The 20358-nt window shown below is 44.6% G+C and overlaps 1 protein-coding gene across 1 annotated transcript; it reads left to right on the top strand.

Moving 5' to 3' along the window:
* Positions 1-210: 210 nt before the first annotated feature.
* LOC144118771 (techylectin-5A-like) lies at positions 211-16065 on the top strand. The gene is made up of 6 exons (XM_077651599.1): positions 211-389; positions 3416-3643; positions 6437-6579; positions 9496-9601; positions 13228-13389; positions 15288-16065. The coding sequence occupies exons 2-6, from the start codon at positions 3460-3462 to the stop codon at positions 15620-15622; spliced, it is 930 nt and encodes a 309-aa protein (XP_077507725.1). The 5' UTR covers positions 211-389; positions 3416-3459; the 3' UTR covers positions 15623-16065.
* The last annotated feature ends 4293 nt before the right edge of the window (positions 16066-20358 follow it).

The raw sequence follows: 20358 nt of genomic DNA, 5'->3' as shown, positions 1-20358 counted from the left end.
AAAGTTTGTCCAAATAGGTAGCGCTTTGTTTGACTATTGCTTTTGTCTTCCTCGACGCTGACTGTTTATTTTGGATCCCGTGTCTCAGTAGGTGGCTTTTAGCGCGGTGTGCATCAGGTGGCCATGCAAAAGAAAAGTGACAACCCATGTTTTGCGACGCGAGTGGTTGGATGCGAAGAGATGTAGGCGGTATAGCATAGCTCGTTCGTTGCGGGGGTCACGTGAAAGTACACTGCGCAGTGCAAAGCGTGCCGAGTTCTTACATTTTGCGCGAAAGTTGCCACGTTCAAGTGTGGCGTTACTGCTTCGTAGCCTCTGCTCTATTCGCAACTGTAAAGGAGGCTTTGGGGAGTGGCCTTCTATTCAAATTCCGTTCTTCCTCGTGACAGGTGAGCGTAATCTTTTGAATCCCGCTTCGCTTTTAGAGGGATGTCTGTTTATTACCATTTTTTGCCGAAAAGAAAAAAGAAATCAAGACCACGATGTTTCCCAAAACGTAAGAAATAATGAAACGAACTCAGTTTGACCCGCCGCGGTGGCTCAGTGGTTAGGGCGCTCGACTACTGATCCGGAGTTCCCGGGTTCGAACTCGACCGCGGCGGCTGCGTTTTTATGGAGGAAAAACGCTAAGGCGCCCGTGTGCTGTGCGATGTCAGTGCACGTTAAAGATCCCCAGGTGGTCGAAATTATTCCGGAGCCCTCCACTACGGCACCTCTTCCTTTATCCTTTCACTCCCTCCTTCATCCCTTCCCTTACGGCGCGGTTCAGGTGTCCAACGAAATATGAGACAGATACTGCGCCATTTCCTTTCCCCCAAAACCAATTATTATTATTAACTCATTTTCAGAGTTGCTGCTGGAAAATTAACAAAAAGGGATGAAACCCGACGTTAAGAGTATTTAAAAGTACACTTGTTCCCAGTATTTAATGGCGCCATATATAAGACCATCTCAAATATACGAAATGAAAGCGTAAAGGTAAGGCTATGAACGCACCCTCCCACGCCTGGAATAAACACTCCCGAAGTTATTGCATTCTAGATTCACTTTTGTTGTAAGGGGCTCAAAAAGGAACAAAGCGGGGGCGAATTATGAGGCCTGAAAACAGATTTTTCAGCTTCATGTATGCACGATGACACTACTGAAAGATGGCCAGCAAATATTCTTCAGCCAAATTAGAACGAAGGAAAAAAATATTCTGGCAATCAACCAAAAAATTTCCCCCTGGCGCTCCGGAATGCACCCAGTTTGCACAAAGTAGCCAGCAACGGCAACCCAGCTGAACAGGTGTGTTAAATGGAAACGTTGCTCCCATTTGAAAGACAAATCTTTAGTCAGCAGGCGAGAGAAAAAGATTCATGGCGGGGACCATCGGCTTGAAAGTCCTCAAACTGGGCTTGGGTTATGAGGGACGTCTTTGTCTTATATGTACCGTTTAGGGTTCTTTAACATCAGACATTTCACCGGTGTTTTTTTCATTGCGCCTCGATTGAAATGAGACCTCCGCAGCCAAGTTTACATCGCACTGATATGGGCTCACTAGCCAAATCCGAAAGGTTTGGTTTGGTTTATGGGGGTTTAACGTCCCAAAGCGACTCAGGCTATGAGAGACGCCGTAGTGAAGGGTTCTGGAAATTTCGACCACCTGGGGCTCTTTAACGTGCACTGACATCGCACAGTACAGGGGCCTCTAGAATTTCGCCTCCATCGAAATTCGAACGCCGCGGCCGGGATCGAGCCCGCGTGTTTCTGGCCAGCAGCCGAGCGCCAAATCGGAAAGCTAGTTAGCCAATGCAGCCGGTAAAGTTTGGCTGAGAGAATAGCCCAGCTTGCAAGAGAGTATGCAGTCGTAAAGCGCCGACAACCTGTTGTAATATTGTGAAAAGGTTCTCATATATTTCGCAGTTCCACAAAATAGACTAGTGAAGACGGGCTGCTTGCGTGTCTCTTAATATACAGTGTCCTTGCATACGTAGGTTTCTGAAAGGCAGTGATTAACTTAAAAGCTGAATCTACGCAGGCTTTTGTGCGCTGAATTCAGTGCAGCCTGTTTTGCGCACTTAACATCAAGTAGAATAGAAATTCAGAAATCTGTATCAATGCATAATTAAAAAATATTTGAAGACATTCCAGTTGAATGAAATATTTCTTCTAAATTGGCTGCACTGAAAACAGAAAAATTTACTTCAAAGCATGCAAGTTGCGGCGTACCGCGAAAAGTGCGGAGTGAAGCAATCGCTCTCATTGTGCCATGAAACCTTTCAAGAGCCCCTTGCCGTTATTGAAAAATTTGGTTTTCTGCCTGATTAGTGTGAGCAGGGTTCAGAAAGACAATTAGCTTTCCAAGTGCGAAAACACCATTCGCTATTTTCTTTTAAAAGGGACGCCTAAAATTTCATTGCAACTGTCAGAACTGATCGCAGTTGCAACATACAAACACCAGGGTTTGTTCGATGGGTACCGCAGAAAAAAAGAGGAGTGCATATCTTTGTTTTGCGTGATACGAGCATGTCGCAACAAATTCAGAAAGGAATAATAATATTACGCGTGAAAAAATGCGTGTACAAGAGTATGTCAAAGTTCGCGCGTCCATGATCATTCTTTTCGGAATCATTATTCCCTAAATTAAACTGCGAACATGAAAAAAGAAGTTAGTGGCAGTATAAAAGATGATGAATTCGGCCCAAGCGAGAGAAATCACATCTTTTTTTAATTCCTAGAAAAACGATAGCTATTTCCAGAATGCCAATTTTTTTACATGATGACCGAAAAGGAGAACGGGACACCTGCATAATATTTCGTCCCGTTAGGCAGTTGTTATGTGCAACTTCTCCTCTTTGTAGTTTTCAGTCCGGAAAATAGCGTGAAAGTTCTCAGTGGATGTGCACATTGTTGCTTTTTGGTTAAGCTGTTGTGCTTGTTTATTGTGTGGTACGGCCTTTTTTTTACTGACATTACGGCAGCACGGTAACGCACCAGGCTAGCACGAGGCTGCCCTAAAGTGCGCAAAGTAGAGCGTCATTCGGAGTCAGCTTGCTTCATCAAAGTGGTTGGGGTGAACACATTTCGGAACTGCTCTCGTTTTCGCATCTTTTCTTCTCTCCAAGATAATGTGACGTGGTAACGTAGAATTGAAAATGGCACGGGAATGTTGGCATCAGTTCAATGCTTGACCAAATATATATGTGTTCATAATGTATGTTTGATGCATGGTGTTCTGAATAACTTTGTTCTCAGAAGTAAGGTAGAAAGTTGAGCCAGTTGAATCTTATTCATGATGTAGTTAGCGTCAAAAATGAGGACCTATGTCCTCCTTTTTGGCGCTAACAACATCAATTTGTTCTGGGGTTATGGTCAGGAGCAACAAGGTAGCAAAAAGCTGTTTCAGGTGGCGTTATCTTCTTGGCTATTTCAGCTCAAGAGGCTGGCCTCTAGGAATTGCCGATCGGTAGGAAGAAAATGTTGAGCCCTTCGCCTTCAGCGATAATGACGTGGATTTTGAGCACCTACATCAACGTGTTCCTAGTCTCTGTGGCACCGTTTGCAACACCTGTCACGGCAAGTCCAGACGCAGACAAGCCCTCTATTGCAAATGCTGAGAACCGCGTCCAAGAACTGGCGATAGAGTTGGCAAATATTAGAAGTAAGTTTTAGGTCTTTTACGCTAGAAAATACAGTTCACGTGGTGGCAAAATTTTCGTGCGGGACACCACTCCTGTTAAACGGCAAAATGTTTGTCAAGAAATAGGAAACAAAATTTGTTCACCACTCAATGATAAAAAATCTATTACAACATTTAGTGATTCCATAAGCGCTCGCAAGAGGGGTTATGGAACCATAGAATCATCAGCAGCGTTTGTTGAATTCTGTGTTCAGAAGAACATCAAATTGCACAAAATGGTACAGCTAATACGCGAAGAGCAGATTCGTTGGTCGTCATCACTTTTTTAGGATTTCTGACGTGCGCCCTTGTTGTGCTTCGAACAAAGTAGAGCTAAACACAAGTGGAGAAAATAACTCTCATATAGTGATAAGAACGCTTCACGTAGTCCCTCAAACTCAATAACAATAAGCACGAATTCGTCCAACTGTGACTCTGAGTAGAAAATATAAAGTATGTATAAAATGATGTCACTCCTCTGCAGTAAAATAAGTAATTAACGCAGTAGGCTGCACCTTATGTTGAATAAGAAACTGTTAACTAACTATCTCTTTGGAAGATGTCCCGGCCGTATCCTGCTTGTTTTGGTCGCTCCTAGGATGGCCTTTAGAATAAGCATGTATAAGCGCACCCTCTGTATCGCTGTCAGAAAAAGAGAAACGCTACCTCGACTGCGAATGATGGCACGCGTGTGCTTTATTTCGACTTTTTATATTTGTGACTTGTGTGCATTGCTTTCCTTTTCTGGCGGCCAGTTGGGTATTTGTTCCAGCTGACAGCTAATAAAGATGTCAATTGTGAGTCAGCGCTGTGTTGTGTCCCTGCCTGTGTCCTACTTCCCGGTCGTTGCGCGGTAGTCATGGAATATCAAAAACCAACTCGCCCAACAACTTACCTCACTTAATTAGGACGAAGAAACATGCGCAAAACGTCGAGAACAAAAGAGTATCGCCTATGAACGTGCGCTAAGCGACAAGTCATTTACTCCCATATGGGCCTATTTATGATAAAACTGCAGCGAGTGACGTCATGAATTGTACCGTAACCACGTTTCTGACTGAAGAGGGAATCATTGCTGCGAGTACAGAGCGCATGGAAATTGGGGGAACTACATGCCCTCGGACGCGACCAACTGAGAGCAGCACCTTTTTGGGGTACAGAATGTCTCCGAAAAGACTATCCCCGAGACAGACTGCCACTTTAAGTTACTACTGAGGAAATGCACTGCAGACCGAGTGATGGTCATAAGCAATAAGTTCGTGAGGGTTGTTGAAGTTGCTGCAGAATTGAGCATTAATTCTGGATCCGTATAAAGGTGCTGGACCTGGAATGAAGATTTGATTTGATCTACGGTTACTTCGAGCTGGGTGCCAAATAGTGAAGCATGAAAGGGAAGAAAATTGAGTCTGAATGTTGTGATGGATTGTTGGTCATGATGAATGCTAATTTGAGCTACTGTACACCTCTGCCAAAAGTAACCAAGCAACGAGATTTGCTACTCAGCTGTACTGTGGAACCGTAACGGACAATCATACGGACGAAAATGTCCCGGAAGGTGAGGACAAGGGTTCACCTTAGTTTACACGGGTAAAGAGCTTGAAGGATGCAAAAGCGCCCTGTGGCACAGTTAAGAAAGTAATCACTTTTATTGGTCACTTTGGCGTAGACTGTGCGTGTGGTGGCTGATCGCGGGAGAAATCTACTAATACTACGCCTAGAGCAAGCAGCATTGTGCGGCAGGCCAGAACACTCCTTTCATGGCCGTTAACATCATGACAGCACTACCTGGAAGGATCACGGTGGCAATTTCTTAGGATGGGGATCGTGTTCGGCCGATTAATTACCTACCAGCCAAAAAAACTGTGAGAGAGGCCTCTTATGGCCAAGCGCAGCTTTCGGGTTCTGAGCAGAAAGGTGAGTCGAGTTCCCACTATTTCGTGACGATGATCGCTACATGAACGCCCCACGTAGCTGAAGGCGCTGTACGGGATTGCGGGCTCGAAGGCGTCCACCAGTCAGGCTGTTCTGTTTGCGCTACAGCTTACTTTTTTGAATTATTGATTCGACGTTTCAAGCACGACCTTTGTGAGCACCAATTTCCCGACAATAATGAGCTTGAAGTCGCCATTGAAGAATGTTTCCAGGGATGCAAGAAATATTGAATTATTTAGTGATTAAAGCACCTGGGCACCGATGTGTCAAGCGCGTTGGCGTCATCAAGTGCGTCAGCTTTCAAATGGCTCATGTTCTTTGGCGGCTGATAAGAATAAACTATTTTTATCAGTTTTTACAATTCACTTAGCGCTTGTGTTCTCTCCTCCTTGTGCCCCGACTTTCACGCTGTGTTTAAGTGTGAAGCTTCACCAACAAGCCCAGTTCACCACACTTGTGCAAACTATTGGGTTCGGATACTTGGTTCTCTGTTAGGCTCACAGCTTTTTAGCCAATGCTGTATTGGACACTGCGCCCGTTTACAAGCCCCACGAGAATAGCAACTGAAGGAGTGTTGCATGAAAAAAGGCCCTTTTTATAGCGGTTGACGTGTGGTGTGAAGTTATTGCCGTCTTCTAGATATCGTGAGTGGTGGCTACACCTTTCCAGCGATAACACCTTACTCCACTTCGAAATCTGGGCATCTGTTCTGTTTCTGGGAAATCCTCTAGATACACTGAATTTTCGCCGTTTTCTTCATTTAAATCCAGAAGCGAAGGCAGGTTTAAACACTGACGTCATCAGCTGCTTTTGCTCCCGTACATAGCGCGGTGTCCTTCGCAGAGACCATACGACCGCGGCACTGCACTGACCTGCTGCGTGGAGGACAGAGGACAAGTGGTCTCTACAACATCTTCCCGAATCCGAAGAATCCAATCGGGACTGTCGTGTACTGTGACATGGAGATGGATGGTGGAGGATGGACGGTAGGTGAAGCCTGGCGGTGGTCTGGAGCTAGACTTAGGTGATAGAAGTTGGATTAATGTCGCTTATTACGTGTCATCAAGCGCCTGTTTTCGGCAGATGGGGCACGGGATTATTTGAAGCTACAATGCTTAAAGAGCAGCATCCCCGGTGTTGCTGAGAACTTTACCCGCAGGTTCCAAACAGAAAGAAACACTTAAGCTCCACCTGAAGAGCATTACGCGATAGCGCTGATGGGTCCCTGCAGCAGACTGGGGTCCTCTTTGCGTATCACTTCGCAGATACGGACACTGTTGTTTCTGCGACCATCATGTAACGGTTAACCTACCCTTATGAGTGCAATGCAATAGTGTTAAGGATCCCTTCCGCGCAAGTATTCCTTCTGTGTCACCAAGGCTCTGCCTACAGGAACATATATCCTTAAGTTTTCGTTCTCTGATTTACATTCAGAGATCGCTAAGGAGTCCTCGTACCAGTCCTGGCGCCGTGGTGCAGCGGGTAAACGATGCGTCAAAAGCCGCCAGTGGTGTTTGTGACACCCAGGTTGCTGATCAGGAGCAATCTCCCGTGTCGAGTCATTCATTTAACCGCCACCTGCCATCGCGGATAGTTTGCTCACAATCCGGTGTGCAGGTTGCTGCCTGCTACGGTGGGCAGGTTGTGATGACTTCACAATATCACATGACCGAGTTGGCTGGTGGGTCGACTGCTCTGGAGATATTTCGCTCAACCAGCCAGCGCCGACGAGGACGCTCTGTTGTCCGCTGAACGGGACCCTTAACTCTACCGTGTTAAAACCCATGATATTCCAGTATTTGTTGTACTGGTGTCAGGACACCTAGAGTGCAGTTAAAGCGAAGGGTAATGCATTTGTATGGACGTAATAACATCGTTGTAGTCAGTGCAAAAGAAGGAAATGAACATTGACTAGAAGGAAGGGGGTTGTAAAGCTAAACATTTGCAGAAAATACGGAGTCAAGTGGGAACATTCCAAATACACGCCATAAAAAAACGTTTCTCTGCTTTCTTTTGGTTATATATATATTAGGTGTTCTTTAGAAGGTCCAAATTTATTAAATCTAGGAATTTGGAAGTAAAGATAAGCTTTTTGCTGCCGTCAAAAAACACGCGAATCACGTTAATTAGTAAAGTTATTACCTAAACTGTAAGGGTTAACATTTTACCTGTTACTGACAGCAGTTGATTGCAATTAGACATTTGTAGCCGACTATTGCTAATAGCCATATCAGCTTTTAGAATTTGGAACACGTGATTATCCTCAACTGTGTGGCTCGGCTAATTTGTTCCATTTTTCGCGTAATTTGAAAACCGCGCGCTTGTGGCAGGGCGCAGAGAGACGTCAGTAAAGCCGCGACCCTCCGTGACGCTCGAACAGGACTCCTATGCCCCACCCGCTTCCGGGCAGCGAAGTGGTGAGGAGCGGGGTGCACTGCAGCACGAACGGTGCCGAAATTGTCGCGTAGTACGGGCGTCGCTAAGCGTCACGTTATGATTGACGTTGTTTAGCACCCACCCACATGTGCTTAGTTTTCGAATGGCGCGTGAAATGGCTGAAAATTGTCGAGGCAGAGCGGCGAGGAAAAAATTGAAAATGGACAATTGTTTTTTTGGGGAAAGGAAATGGCGCAGTCTCTGTCTCACATGTCTGCCGACACCAGAACCGCTTCGTAAGGGAAGGGATAAAGGAAGGACTTAGAGAAGAAAGGAAAAAAAATATGCCGTAGTCAAGGGCTCCGGAATAATTTTGACCACCTGAGAATCTTTAATGCACACTGACTTCGCACAGCACACGGGCGCATTGGCGTTTCTCCTCCATCGAAACGCGGCCGCCGCGGTCGGGTTCGAACCCGGGAGCTCCGGATCAGTAGCCGAACGCGCTAACCACTGAGCCACCGCGGCGGGTAGGCGAGGACAATCACGTTTTCAAAATTCTAAAAAAATGATATGGGCATTACTAATGAACCCGCCGCGGTGACTCAGTGGTTAGCGCGCTCGGCTACTGATCCGGAGTTCCCGGGTTCGAACCCGACCGCGGCGGCTGCGTTTTTATGGAGAAAAAACACTAAGACGCCCGTGTGCTGTGTGATGCCAGTGCACGTTAAAGATCTCCAGGTGGTCGAAATTATTCCGGAGCCCTCCACCACGGCACCCCTTTCTTCCTTCTTTCACTCCCTCCTTTATTCCTTCCCTTACGGCGCGGTTCAGGTGTCCAACGATATATGAGACAGAAACTGCGCCATCTCATTTCCCCAAAAACCAATTATTATTATTATTATTAATATTATTATTATTACTAATGACCGGCTACAAACCTCTAATTATAATCAGGTGGCTGTCTGTAGTAGTAAAAAGTTTACTAGAAATTCGTTCATCACTTTACTAGTTTGCTGTACTATCCGGTTTTTTGACGTCCGCCAAAACTGGTACTACTATGTCGCAGGAAGGTTATATAACTCAAAAACCATATTTAAAAAAATTCGACCTTGTAAACAAAATACCCAGTATAAGTCCTGCAAGTACGAAGATGCAAATTTCTTCTCATTAGATATATAAATCGAAAATGTCTCTAAAATAGCGTTTATTTCTTCGTCTCCGATTAAAACTCAAATTGGTATAATCGTGACGTCGTAATTCGTTTTATTACTATTCGATCAAGCATAACGTGGACACTATGATTCTAAAATACTTGACATAACTTTCATCCACACAATTTGCAAATATTGTTCACCGAATCCGAAAGTAGATGGCTGTGTGGTTTTGGGAGCAGAGTCCGAACATCTCGTCGTCACAGAAATTTCATGTTCTCGCTTCAATACAAAATACAGTTGCTGAAGGAGTTCGCTAATAACATTATCTCGACCACCCTTAACAAGTAGGTACTGCTCTCTGTGACGCAGGTAATCCAGAGAAGAGGCCAGTACGGAAACAGTGTCTATTACTTCTACCGGAACTGGACCGAGTACGCCAAGGGTTTCGGCGATCCAGCCAAAGAATACTGGATAGGTACGAAGTTGTTGGCGCCGGATTTACGATGTAGTTGCCAGATATTATATGGAACTCTATTCAGGCCGACAAGTCGCTGTAACATTATAACAAACAGTAACAGAGAGAATGACGAGAACTATTAAAGTGTCGTAAAGGATAAAAAAAGAAACTTTCGTAGACATCGGTTCACTTGATATCGAAAGGTAATTTTTTCGCGTAATTTCACTCGGGGCCGAAGTATTTTCCGGCTGGTTCTCCTGAAAAACCGACAACGGCAAATGGCGAATTATTACAACTACAAGTATCCGCGGACGGGTTCTCCGTATACCTGCCTCTCTGATGGTGCTGACGAAGGTTCATTCGCACTTTTCACTGCTGACGTATTCTGTCCGAAGACAACGCGTGCTCCATGCACACGTCACACCCTCACCGCCGACAGGCGCAAGGAAAAATGATAACATGGTTTACAAGCGAATTATCGGTGCCCTATTGTTAGTTGACAGTGATTGTCAACTCACTAGGCAAGAAACTCAGAACAAACTCAAAACCAACTCACTGTCAACAAAAGACAAGAAACTCACAACAAACTCAAAACCAACTCACTGTCAACAAAATCGACGCGCGCTGTTCTGAAGCCGAAACCAGAAATTAGTGCTATCCCGGCGTCATGTAGCGTCTCATGTAACGGCGTCGTCATTCAGCGCCGTCAGGAAAGTGCGACCAAACACGTTAGCGCATATTAATTCTGTCCTCCTCACGGACTTGTGAACAAATGCGAACGTTGGATGTTTATCGCCAGCCCATAGCTAATCGCCGTATTCAGCCGGCCACGCCAACCTTCCCCTGTGGCAAGGGGGAGAGCAGCCATGCTACCGCCTTCGCAAAAAGGAACTGAGCCTGTCCTGTGGCGAGCAAAGCAGCGCAGAGGATTCCGGAGGTCGTTTCTGATGCCTGCTTTCTCGGCGGCAGTCATTGGTCTACATATGCGACGATTTCCGGCGCGGACTCGCATTTGGAGGCGCCAGATCTCTGCGTTCGTGTGTCGCCTCGCTCCAAGCGCCGGAATTTCGACTGCAGCGACACCGGTGGCAGTGACGCTGACGAGACGCGAGAGAAGCGCTACTTGGTGGTTTGGCGTTAAGAGCTTCGCGAGTTTCACTAACAATTAGTGGGCCAAACTCTAGCTTGCTCAGCGTTATAGTACTATAGAATCGGTGCGCACTTTAGCGATGACACCTTTCCGGGTGGAGTTATGAAACAGTTCATTATACAATGTATTTTTTGTGCCCATTCGCTTATGGCCTCCTCTATGGCGCTTTGCTTGCTACCAGTCAACCTTAATCTGCAATCTGCTGAAGTTTCCAACAATAATGAAGGAAAAATATTGGGGAAAACCAAGATTTGAAGTACAGAACTCCGGAGAGTCTATTTTAGAGAGAGTTTTGTTTGATTAAATTATTTGGTGTCTCCCAAGTTTTTCCGCTCAGAAGCCAAGCTCCTAGGGCGGGTGAGGCCTCAAATCAGTGGAGCCTTTGGAGATTGTTTGATATTTTTTAAATAGTGTGAGCGTCAGACGTTTTTTTCTCTATGTCCCGCTGTCTCCAAACATTATACACGGCCTTTTCATTTACTATTTCAACTTATTGAAATTTTTTTGTACTCCGAACGGTCGCCTGCTTTGTGTAGTCGCTATCTATTTTTGAGCGCAGTTAAAGTGTCACAGAGTTAACAGGAACATCAAAAACGAATATCTAGAGCTACCTGGTGTGAGCTTCATTTAGTCAAGCAAATCGTAAGAAAACAAAAAAACTGCAAAGAACGGAAAGTCGAGTGTCGCATCTGGACCTACAGGTATCTTGCAGAAATTTGCAGATATATAATAACCAGCAATGGGATTTAATAATAAAAGCATAAAATTGTGAAAATGAAGAGGTTGCGCTCCCGTGTCATACGAGCTTCATTTTTCTGCCACCAGAAAGCTATGCCAAAAATAATTTTTATTTTTTTCCTGACCATGAAATAAGGTAACTCAAGCCATACCTCGACTCAATCATTGACAGCTAGATCAGTGACTTTTGGCACGTAACACGGGCTGCGTGAGATCACCATCACACGCCAGCATCGTTGGACCCAGACGAGCATGTCTAAAAACATTTTGCTCCGTTTCTGGTGCTGTCAGTGACACTCAGACAAAGCATCTTCTCTCGAAATGCGCAAAGAAGGCTAAAAAATACATACTTGAGAAGTGATCCATTAGGAGAATTTTACTTTTATGAATGTTCACGGTGCAAAATTTAGCGAAAAGGAAATGTTCAACAACTATCAAAGAATGCTAACAACCAAAATGTTTTCATCTTTTCCCGAACCGCTGCACTGCACCTCGGGGTATATTTTTAGAGCATTCATTTCACGATGGCTTCTTCTTTTGCATTGATGAACCACGCCTTTGACACCGGAGGTCGCGAAAGGCATTTTTCTAAAACTGTCGAGACTGACGTCACAGGCATTAACTACGAATGGCTGATGGTTAGAACAATTGACCAGAAAAAGGATTGTTGCACAATGCGGACCATTTGCCATAAAAAATAAGAACGTAGCTGTATATCTTTGTTGGTTCTTCAATGGCAGATAACAATACCTATTTTTACTCAATTTTGCAGAAAGATCAATAAGCAAACACCAAGAGAGTGGTTTCAACGACAAACCACATTGTTATTGGTACTGTGTTGGCGAAACATGAAACTTTGCCCACAGGAATAAAATGCCTTGGAAGAGAAACAAAAATACTTATTTCCACTATTGGACGAGCACGCCAGCGTGTCAAAAATAATAGCATATCCAAACAACTGGCTCGTTATGGCAGAAAAATATTCAGAATGCACACCATGAAGACAATCTACTGGCTTATTCGGTCAGCACAGCTCCCAGGGGCTCCTTCTGGGTAGTTGTTAACCTTCTGCATGTACTAAAAGAGATAATCAGCAAGAATGCGCTGCTGATTGCACTTGTCTCTAGATATTCAGCTCCCTCTACTTCAACGTGATCGGTCCTCAACTGCCCTGCGTTCGTGAAGCTGTACACCTATGCGCGAACAGCGATGGATTTCGTCGTTGTAGTTACAGTACACATGAACGAATACATCACCGAAACCGCAACTGCTGCCTTCACATCTATGCTGTTCAGCGCAAGGCTGCTCTCTGAGATGTTTTAAAAGGGCGGGAATAGCATTGCCTTCCTCGCAGAAAGGACGTGAAACTCACAGGCTCTAAACTCACCCATGTTACACCTTAGGCTAGATAGGATGACGTCTACCTCCTACTCAGGGAGTGTCGCCTGAGTACACCACCCGCTAACACCGCTAAAAAGTCTAAGGGCAAAAAAAACAAACAAACATCTAATGCACTTCATGAGTCTTCCGCGGTCAATAAAGATATTTTTATTGAACACATCAGCGCGTGAAACATTTTCTCCGCAAGGTGGCTTTCCCATTCACTTAAACTTAGTTCATGTATTTGTCCATGGTGATACTGATGACATTGCCTGAAATCAGTTCGTTAAAATTATCGCCGTTTATTTTCTGCAGTAAGTTTCGCTCCTTCTTTGTCACTTCGCCAGAAATAATTGTTTCTTTTTGTTTTATGCAGGCAACCGAGTGTTACATGCTCTGACAACACTTCCGGAAAGGATGCAACTCAGGGTCATTCTGAATGGAAATGACACGGTCGTCATCGACTACGACAGCATGAAGGTGGAAAATGAGGCTCTCCTCTTTAGAATGAGGATGGGAAGGTTCCTGCGTCCGCTTGGTACGTAGTGAAACGCCTGAGTAAATTAGTATGCAAATGACAACTAAAGTTATGGTTTAAATAGAAGAGAAGAATTTTGAGCCCCTTGGCCACACAGGTATAGAAGACATGAAAGGCAACAGACAGAATGTAAGAAAAAAACTGTGCAAGCAGGATGGGCGATATTTTTTTTTTTCGGAAACACACGTCCCAGCATGGCAGTAGGCGGCTGAGCGCTGGTCCTCACAAGTGAAAGGATAAGAGATGTGAAAATAGAACGCTCGCTTCTGAAAACGAATGTGGAAAGCAACGTTCCAGAGATTGCACTTGTGTCACTCTGCGTGTGTGACTTGTTCAATAAAAAAAATGGCACCTGTTTATGTTCCACAGCGTCAATTGCGCAGAACACAGTGAAAACTTTTGCCGTGCAGCTGTGTGCCTTTTGATAATGCCTAAGCCTTCTACTAAAATCTAGGACCTACAGAGAATGTAGCAACTAGGACTACTCCGACGACTGCTAAGAGCGGCAGTCACGTGTCTCGCCCAAGTGAGAAGTCACGTGACCATGTATCCATGGGAGTCTAGTGACCGGTCAGACAAACACACCTTGACGGTTTACGCTGCTGCCGGGTACCTGCCATTTACTTGTTAACTGGCGATGGCTGAGTGCCTTCTAAAGTGCCCATGGCTGTCGGAGTGTTTAGTAACTTCCGGCAGGGGTGCTTTTAGGTGAACGTGATGGAGTATACCTCGGCGAGTAGCCAGAGGGGATTATGGTACGCAGGTTAGGCATACGTCATGCACAATCGCTTATGGATCACTTATTCTAAGGCGAGTCTCCGGTCTGAAAGAAGCAGTATTCGAGAGAGGTGTAAAGAGGAAACCGCATGCTATCACGAATGTCGTCATTCTGTTCGGACTGGCAATCTCGTCTATCGGAGTGACTCTTTGTCATGACGTCACGCGTGATGTCTCGGGCCCTTCACAACAACATCGCATAAGTGAGAAGCAGGACATTAAAAGCTGCCACGCTAAAACACACAAAATGGGCGTGGCAGTCGGCAGCGCGACAAGGTCACGCCTGCACACGGGCCGTGCCGGGCACCATGCGTTTCACTCCGATATCACGTGAGCAGGTCGACGTTATTACTTGGATCGTGTCCTTTTGAGGCGCCACCGAAGGAACCGGCTCTCCGTAAACTTAGATGAGGCTCCCAGCACTGCGCGTGGACACGCCCGTCCCTCCTAACCTAGCGCATTAAGGAAACTATCGGCACCAGCATGGACATCGCATGTCCTGAGCGCTGCGAGGTCAACTACATTCGCTATTGTAAACAATATGATCTCCTGTTAATTACCTATTGTTTGTAGTTTTTCTTTGGTCATGTTTACCTGTTTCTATCTTATTCACGCTTGGCATAAAAGTTCCTCACGACCACCATTGAACGCTTATAGGTGACAGTTCAATTGCCACAAGTGTTACAGCTTGAGGAGTGAAGAGGCCATTATCGCAGGCGCCTCGAAATGCATCGCTAAAGTCGGCGGTGTGTATTGCCAAGATCGCTGTGAGAAGTGACTACGTTGCGCTTCTGCCTCAGTTCTGGAGTGTGGCATTTTTTGAGAAAGCAGAGTTGACGGGCTGAGAAAAGAGTACCCCTGACGTCGTAATCCCAAGTAGTTCCACAATTTTTTCCAAGTCGCTTTAAAAAAAAAAGATACCAGTGGCTTCCCTAGATCTTGTAAATACGAAAAAGTTTTACTGACACATGGGCCAAAGTCACTGCGTCCGAAATCTCGTTTCATAGTTGAGCGGGTGCCTTTCGTTGCTGCTTACGACAACATTACCTGATATAATCTGAGTTCTTATACCGTCGCTCTGGTGCTCTGACACTAAGTCGAATGTGCCGCACAACACGCAGGCTGGGATGCACTGAGCGACACCAACGACCTCTGTTTCACGACTTACGACCGAGACCACGACCTGGCCCCCGAGAACTGCGCCGACAGGTATCGCGGAGCCTGGTGGTACAGGGGCTGTCACTTAGCCAACTTGAACGGCCTGAACCTGAACGGACCGCATGCTAGCTACGCGGATGGCATTGAGTGGGCGATTCAAGGAAAGCCCGAAAGGGACTACTACTATTCTTACCCCAGCGTCCAGATGATGATACGGCCGGCTATGGCGTATGCGGAGAAGCTCATTAAAAAAAAGGGTGGTGTCCTAGGGGCATTGGCAGGCCCAGAGCGTGGCTAGCCAATCTCTGCGCACCTCAGTTACCCTCCGCCCTCGATCCGTTTTTCATGAAATGCTATTGGCCTCCTGTAAAAAACAAACCAAGTCTTTCCTCACATTACTCTGACTGCACCCTGAACGCGGGACCCATCTATTTTGCGCCTGATAAAGAATCGTAGGTGAGGACAGCCCCAATCGATAATATATACTGTAGGTTAAAGAAATTAGGCATTTTTACTTGCAGTCTTTAGGAAAATAAACATTGATTAATAAAAACATAATGTTGCGAACGTGTGACTGGAAATCACCTGGTGCTATGACCAAACCTTCAGCTTAGTTACGTAAAAAATAAAGAGAGAGACGGTTGATGGTGGTAAGTGCATTTACTGTTTTCTTTAGACGAGGAGACAGGTGGCTCGCTGTAGTGACTCATTCATCATGAAGTACGGCTGCCGAGCATCAGGTGGCGGGGTCAAACATACTCAGTTCCGGACAAAAGCAGTTTTCATCGAGAAAGGGTTTATGAACGCAATGTTTCTTCTTTTGGAATAATTCATTAAACAATCATTATTTCCGCATATATTATCTTGGCCGGCTCCCATTTTTTCTATTAACGTTTTTGATATCCTCAAAAACGTTCCTCATTGATTTTCTGTAGCAGTCGTAACTACATGATGCGAGCGAGAAAAGAACTTTAAAAGAAAAAGTTTGCTACTTATCGCAACAATGGACCATTACTTTCAATATTTCCATACCAGAGCCTTAAAATATTCCGGTGCTCAGAATTTGTCCAGGAATGCCGGACGCTGTGCCAGCCGCGGTTGCCGCATTTCCATTAGAGGCGGAAAGCTTACATGTGTTGTGCGATGTCAACGCACATTAATCTCCGGTGGCCGAAGTTATTCCTGACCACTAGGGCGTCTCATTTAAGGGAAATGACGATTCGAGCCATAAAACCGTAGATACCATGCAGTCTATACCGTATCATCCCAGAACAGACAGTTTGTATTATAGGCGTGTTGTCATGGTATTTTTCGAGGGCACCGACACATGCCATGCGCGAAACTTACAATCAAGGCTTGTACAGCTCAAACCTAGAAAGAGCTTGCGCAATTAGGACAACACACACGGTGATTATATAAATATGTAACTTCAAAACAAGACAGGGTGATGGAAAGACCTATAGATTAGCCCTAATATTTTCTTTTCAATAAAGAATGTTTCCGCGCTAGTGGTCCAGTGCGCGTGTCCTGGTGACAGAAAAAAAAAACCGGGGTGGAACTAATTATATTGCCCACTGTCACTGCTTTTTTTTTAGCTGCGGTTTGGGTTTAGGCTATGAGGGACGCGATAGTGAAAGGCTGCAGATAATTTTGACCACCTGGAGTTCTTTAGCGGGCGCTAACACCGCACAGGACACGGGTTTCTAGAATTTCGACTCCATCGAAATGCGACCGCCGCGGCTGGGATAGAAACCGCGTATTTCGGGTGAGCACGCGAACATCATAGTCACCGAGCCACCGCGGGCGGTCTTTTAAGCTAGGCGTGCAAGCAATGTAAAATAAGGATCTGTATATATGCCTCTTGTTTTTCACTAACACTTTTCGTTGCGAACGTAGCGCATTGTCTGTCACTTGCCTTATCTGCTCGTGTTCCGTCTCACTACGTCGGTTACAGGAATACCATTATCCCAATAATTATCTCTTACCTCGTTGCGGGTTCGATACTGTACAAATACTGCCTCAATGAGAGAAGCGCGCTATTAACGGGTACAACCGCTTTTTGAAAACTTTATACGAGCGTTTGATTCTGTGCATAAGAAAAAAACAAGCGAAAAAGAATCCTTTTGTAACAAAAACAGTGAACATTGAGTTAAACAGCAACAAGAAACGGAAACACAAATCTAAAATGTACACAAAACAATTGATGAACCACAGTTGATTTGTATTAAAAACCAATCAGCATCGGCAAGCCATGAAAGGCATGCGCATACAGTAAAGAAGCATTGTGCAGCAGTGGCGCAGCATGTGTTCGTGCAAAGGAAAACAAGCAAGGAAGCAACAACGGAAGCATTATCACGCGTGGACGAAGAAACCTCCTTGTTTCTCAGTGATACTGAGAGCATACTGACACAAAATCTCACTGCAATGACTGATTCCATGTTGAAGAGGAAAATGCTAATATATAGAACATATAAATTTAATGAATTGGACGTTTTACCAGAAGCTCTACCATTTGACGCGAGAGTTTTCGCCGCAAAAAGCGATTGCGGAGCAATTATTTTTTTTCAGTTTAGTTATTTTTACTGAATAGAACAAAATAGGAATACTCGCAGCTTCTATATATAGCAGTGAACATATAATTTAGTTACTTTCACCTACTGTGTCCCGGCATCTTTTTGTACGCTGGCTAAAGCTAGCTTGGCCACCTGGTAGAAATTTTAAATTACGTCTTGAAAGAAAGGATAAAATTGCAGGACAAAAGCAAACACCGATCATTTGCCGTTTCAGCCAGTAAATGTGCCTGCAAGAAAGAACAAAAACTGTAACGTTTTACATGTCTGTTCTGCTTCAAAACGCGTTTATCTGTTGAGTTATTTAATGATACCAAAAATCCTTCTTTACTGAAAATATTTGATGTGAAACGGCAATGCAGTAAAATATAGTGGAATAAGCAAGTAGTGAGCTGCTGTAAACATCATCTCAAGCCCCCTCGAAGACCACTAAAGATAACGGCAGTCTAATACATACATACATACATACATACATACATACATACATACATACATACATACATACATACATACATACATACATACATACATACATACAAACATACATACATACATACATACATACATACATACATACATACATACATACATACATACATACATACATACATACATACATACATACATACATACAAACATACATACATACGTACATACATACATACATACATACGTACATACATACATACATACATACATACATACATACATACATACATACATACATACATACATACATACATACATACGGCCGCCGCGGTGGCTGAGCGGTTACGGCACTCGGCTGCTGGCCCGAAAGACGCGGGTTCGATCCCGGCCGCAGCGGTCGAATTTCGATGGAGGCGAAATTCTAGAGGCCCGTGCACTGTGCGATGTCAGTGCACGTTAGAGAACCCTAGGTGGTCGAAATTTCCGGAGACCTTCACTACGGCGTCCCTCATAGCCTGAGTCACATTGGGACGTTAAACCCCCATAAACCGTAAACCATAAACATACATACATACATACATACATACATACATACATACATACATACATACATACATACATACATACATACATACATACATACATACATACATACATACATACATAATACACAGACAAGGAATAACCCCATGATGGTTGTTACTACGACGCTTTTGTGCATTCGTTTCATTACGTCGCTTGTAAGCACCAAGCGATGACGCAGCGTGTAGATGTCTCCTTAGTATCATCACCTGCTATCAGCGCGAGCATTTGCTTTTACCGCCATTATCTTTGTACATCTCTGTACCCGAAACATAAAAATATCACACTCTGAGGGGGAAATACGGACACTATACAAGGACGTGCGAGCTCGGACGAGAGCGCTTACGAGTGGGGCTGCGTACTTGTTCTGGAACGCAACAGAGAAAGCATGAGAAAAGAGAGACACCTTGTGCACTGCTAAAGTATAAAAAGCTGCAGCTTTTCCTAGGAATCCAATTTGGTCACCTCGTGAGGATATTGTGAACTCATAAGTGGTTCAAATTAGTCTGTCGTACGGTGTTTAGAAACATTTGCTTTCAGTCCTGTGCTTCGCTTCATGAAAACTTAGCCCCACAGCGCTCTCGTTGGTACTGTCTCTCGAATTGCAAGGTAACTATTGCATGGGCAAATGTCCTTTGTATGAGCTTCTATGAAATGCATAGCAGTTGAAAGGCAGGGGGTATTGGGGTCTATGTTTCGCAGCAGTAATCTCTTGGGCGGACGTAGTTGCTTCGGCGCGGCTATTCTTTAAAACTTTTTTGAATGGCAGAGGATGAAAAGCCTCATCGAAAAAAAAACTTAATACGTCATAAAATTCGTTCATTGGCTGGATGGAGGAGACACCTCATACTGGTTGGGACGCCATTTTCGGCATACGCATAAACTGTAACTCAGTCATTTGTTATTATCCGAAGGGGGTAAGAAAACGTAATGAAATGGTTTGGTTAATTGGGATTTAACGTCCCAAAGCGACTCAGGCTATGAGAAAATGAAGGTAATAAAAAAGCAGATGCCCAGTTTTGATCCTCAGGCTATTTTGATGTTATTGAGAGAGAAATAATGTTGATGATGGCATATAATGCAGAATGTCTTCCAGGTTCGAACGTGTTCGATCACATCACCCAAAGTTAACTTCGGGAGAGAATAACTGTTTGATTGCACTTAAAAAAAAAACTTGACGGAAGACCATCAATTAGAAAACTATACACAGTTGATTGCTTCGAAGATAGGCCTGATGCAACCAGACCCCGGTTCCCCCAAAACAGGCTCTTTTAATACTTATGTCCCCGCTCCCAGTGCCGACAACAAATAATTGGGTAAATTTTTAAACGCTTGATCAGTCAAAGCTTGAGGAAAGGACACGACACAAGCTAAAGACATAGAAAAGAAGTCTCCCCCTTCCAATACTACGCAAGTAATTTCACTCTCCGCCAGCTTAGCAAACTCCCTCGCT

Source organism: Amblyomma americanum, chromosome 2 (assembly GCF_052857255.1).
Source record: "Amblyomma americanum isolate KBUSLIRL-KWMA chromosome 2, ASM5285725v1, whole genome shotgun sequence".
Taxonomy (NCBI): domain Eukaryota; kingdom Metazoa; phylum Arthropoda; class Arachnida; order Ixodida; family Ixodidae; genus Amblyomma; species Amblyomma americanum.
This window is presented reverse-complemented; position numbering and strand designations above follow the sequence as displayed.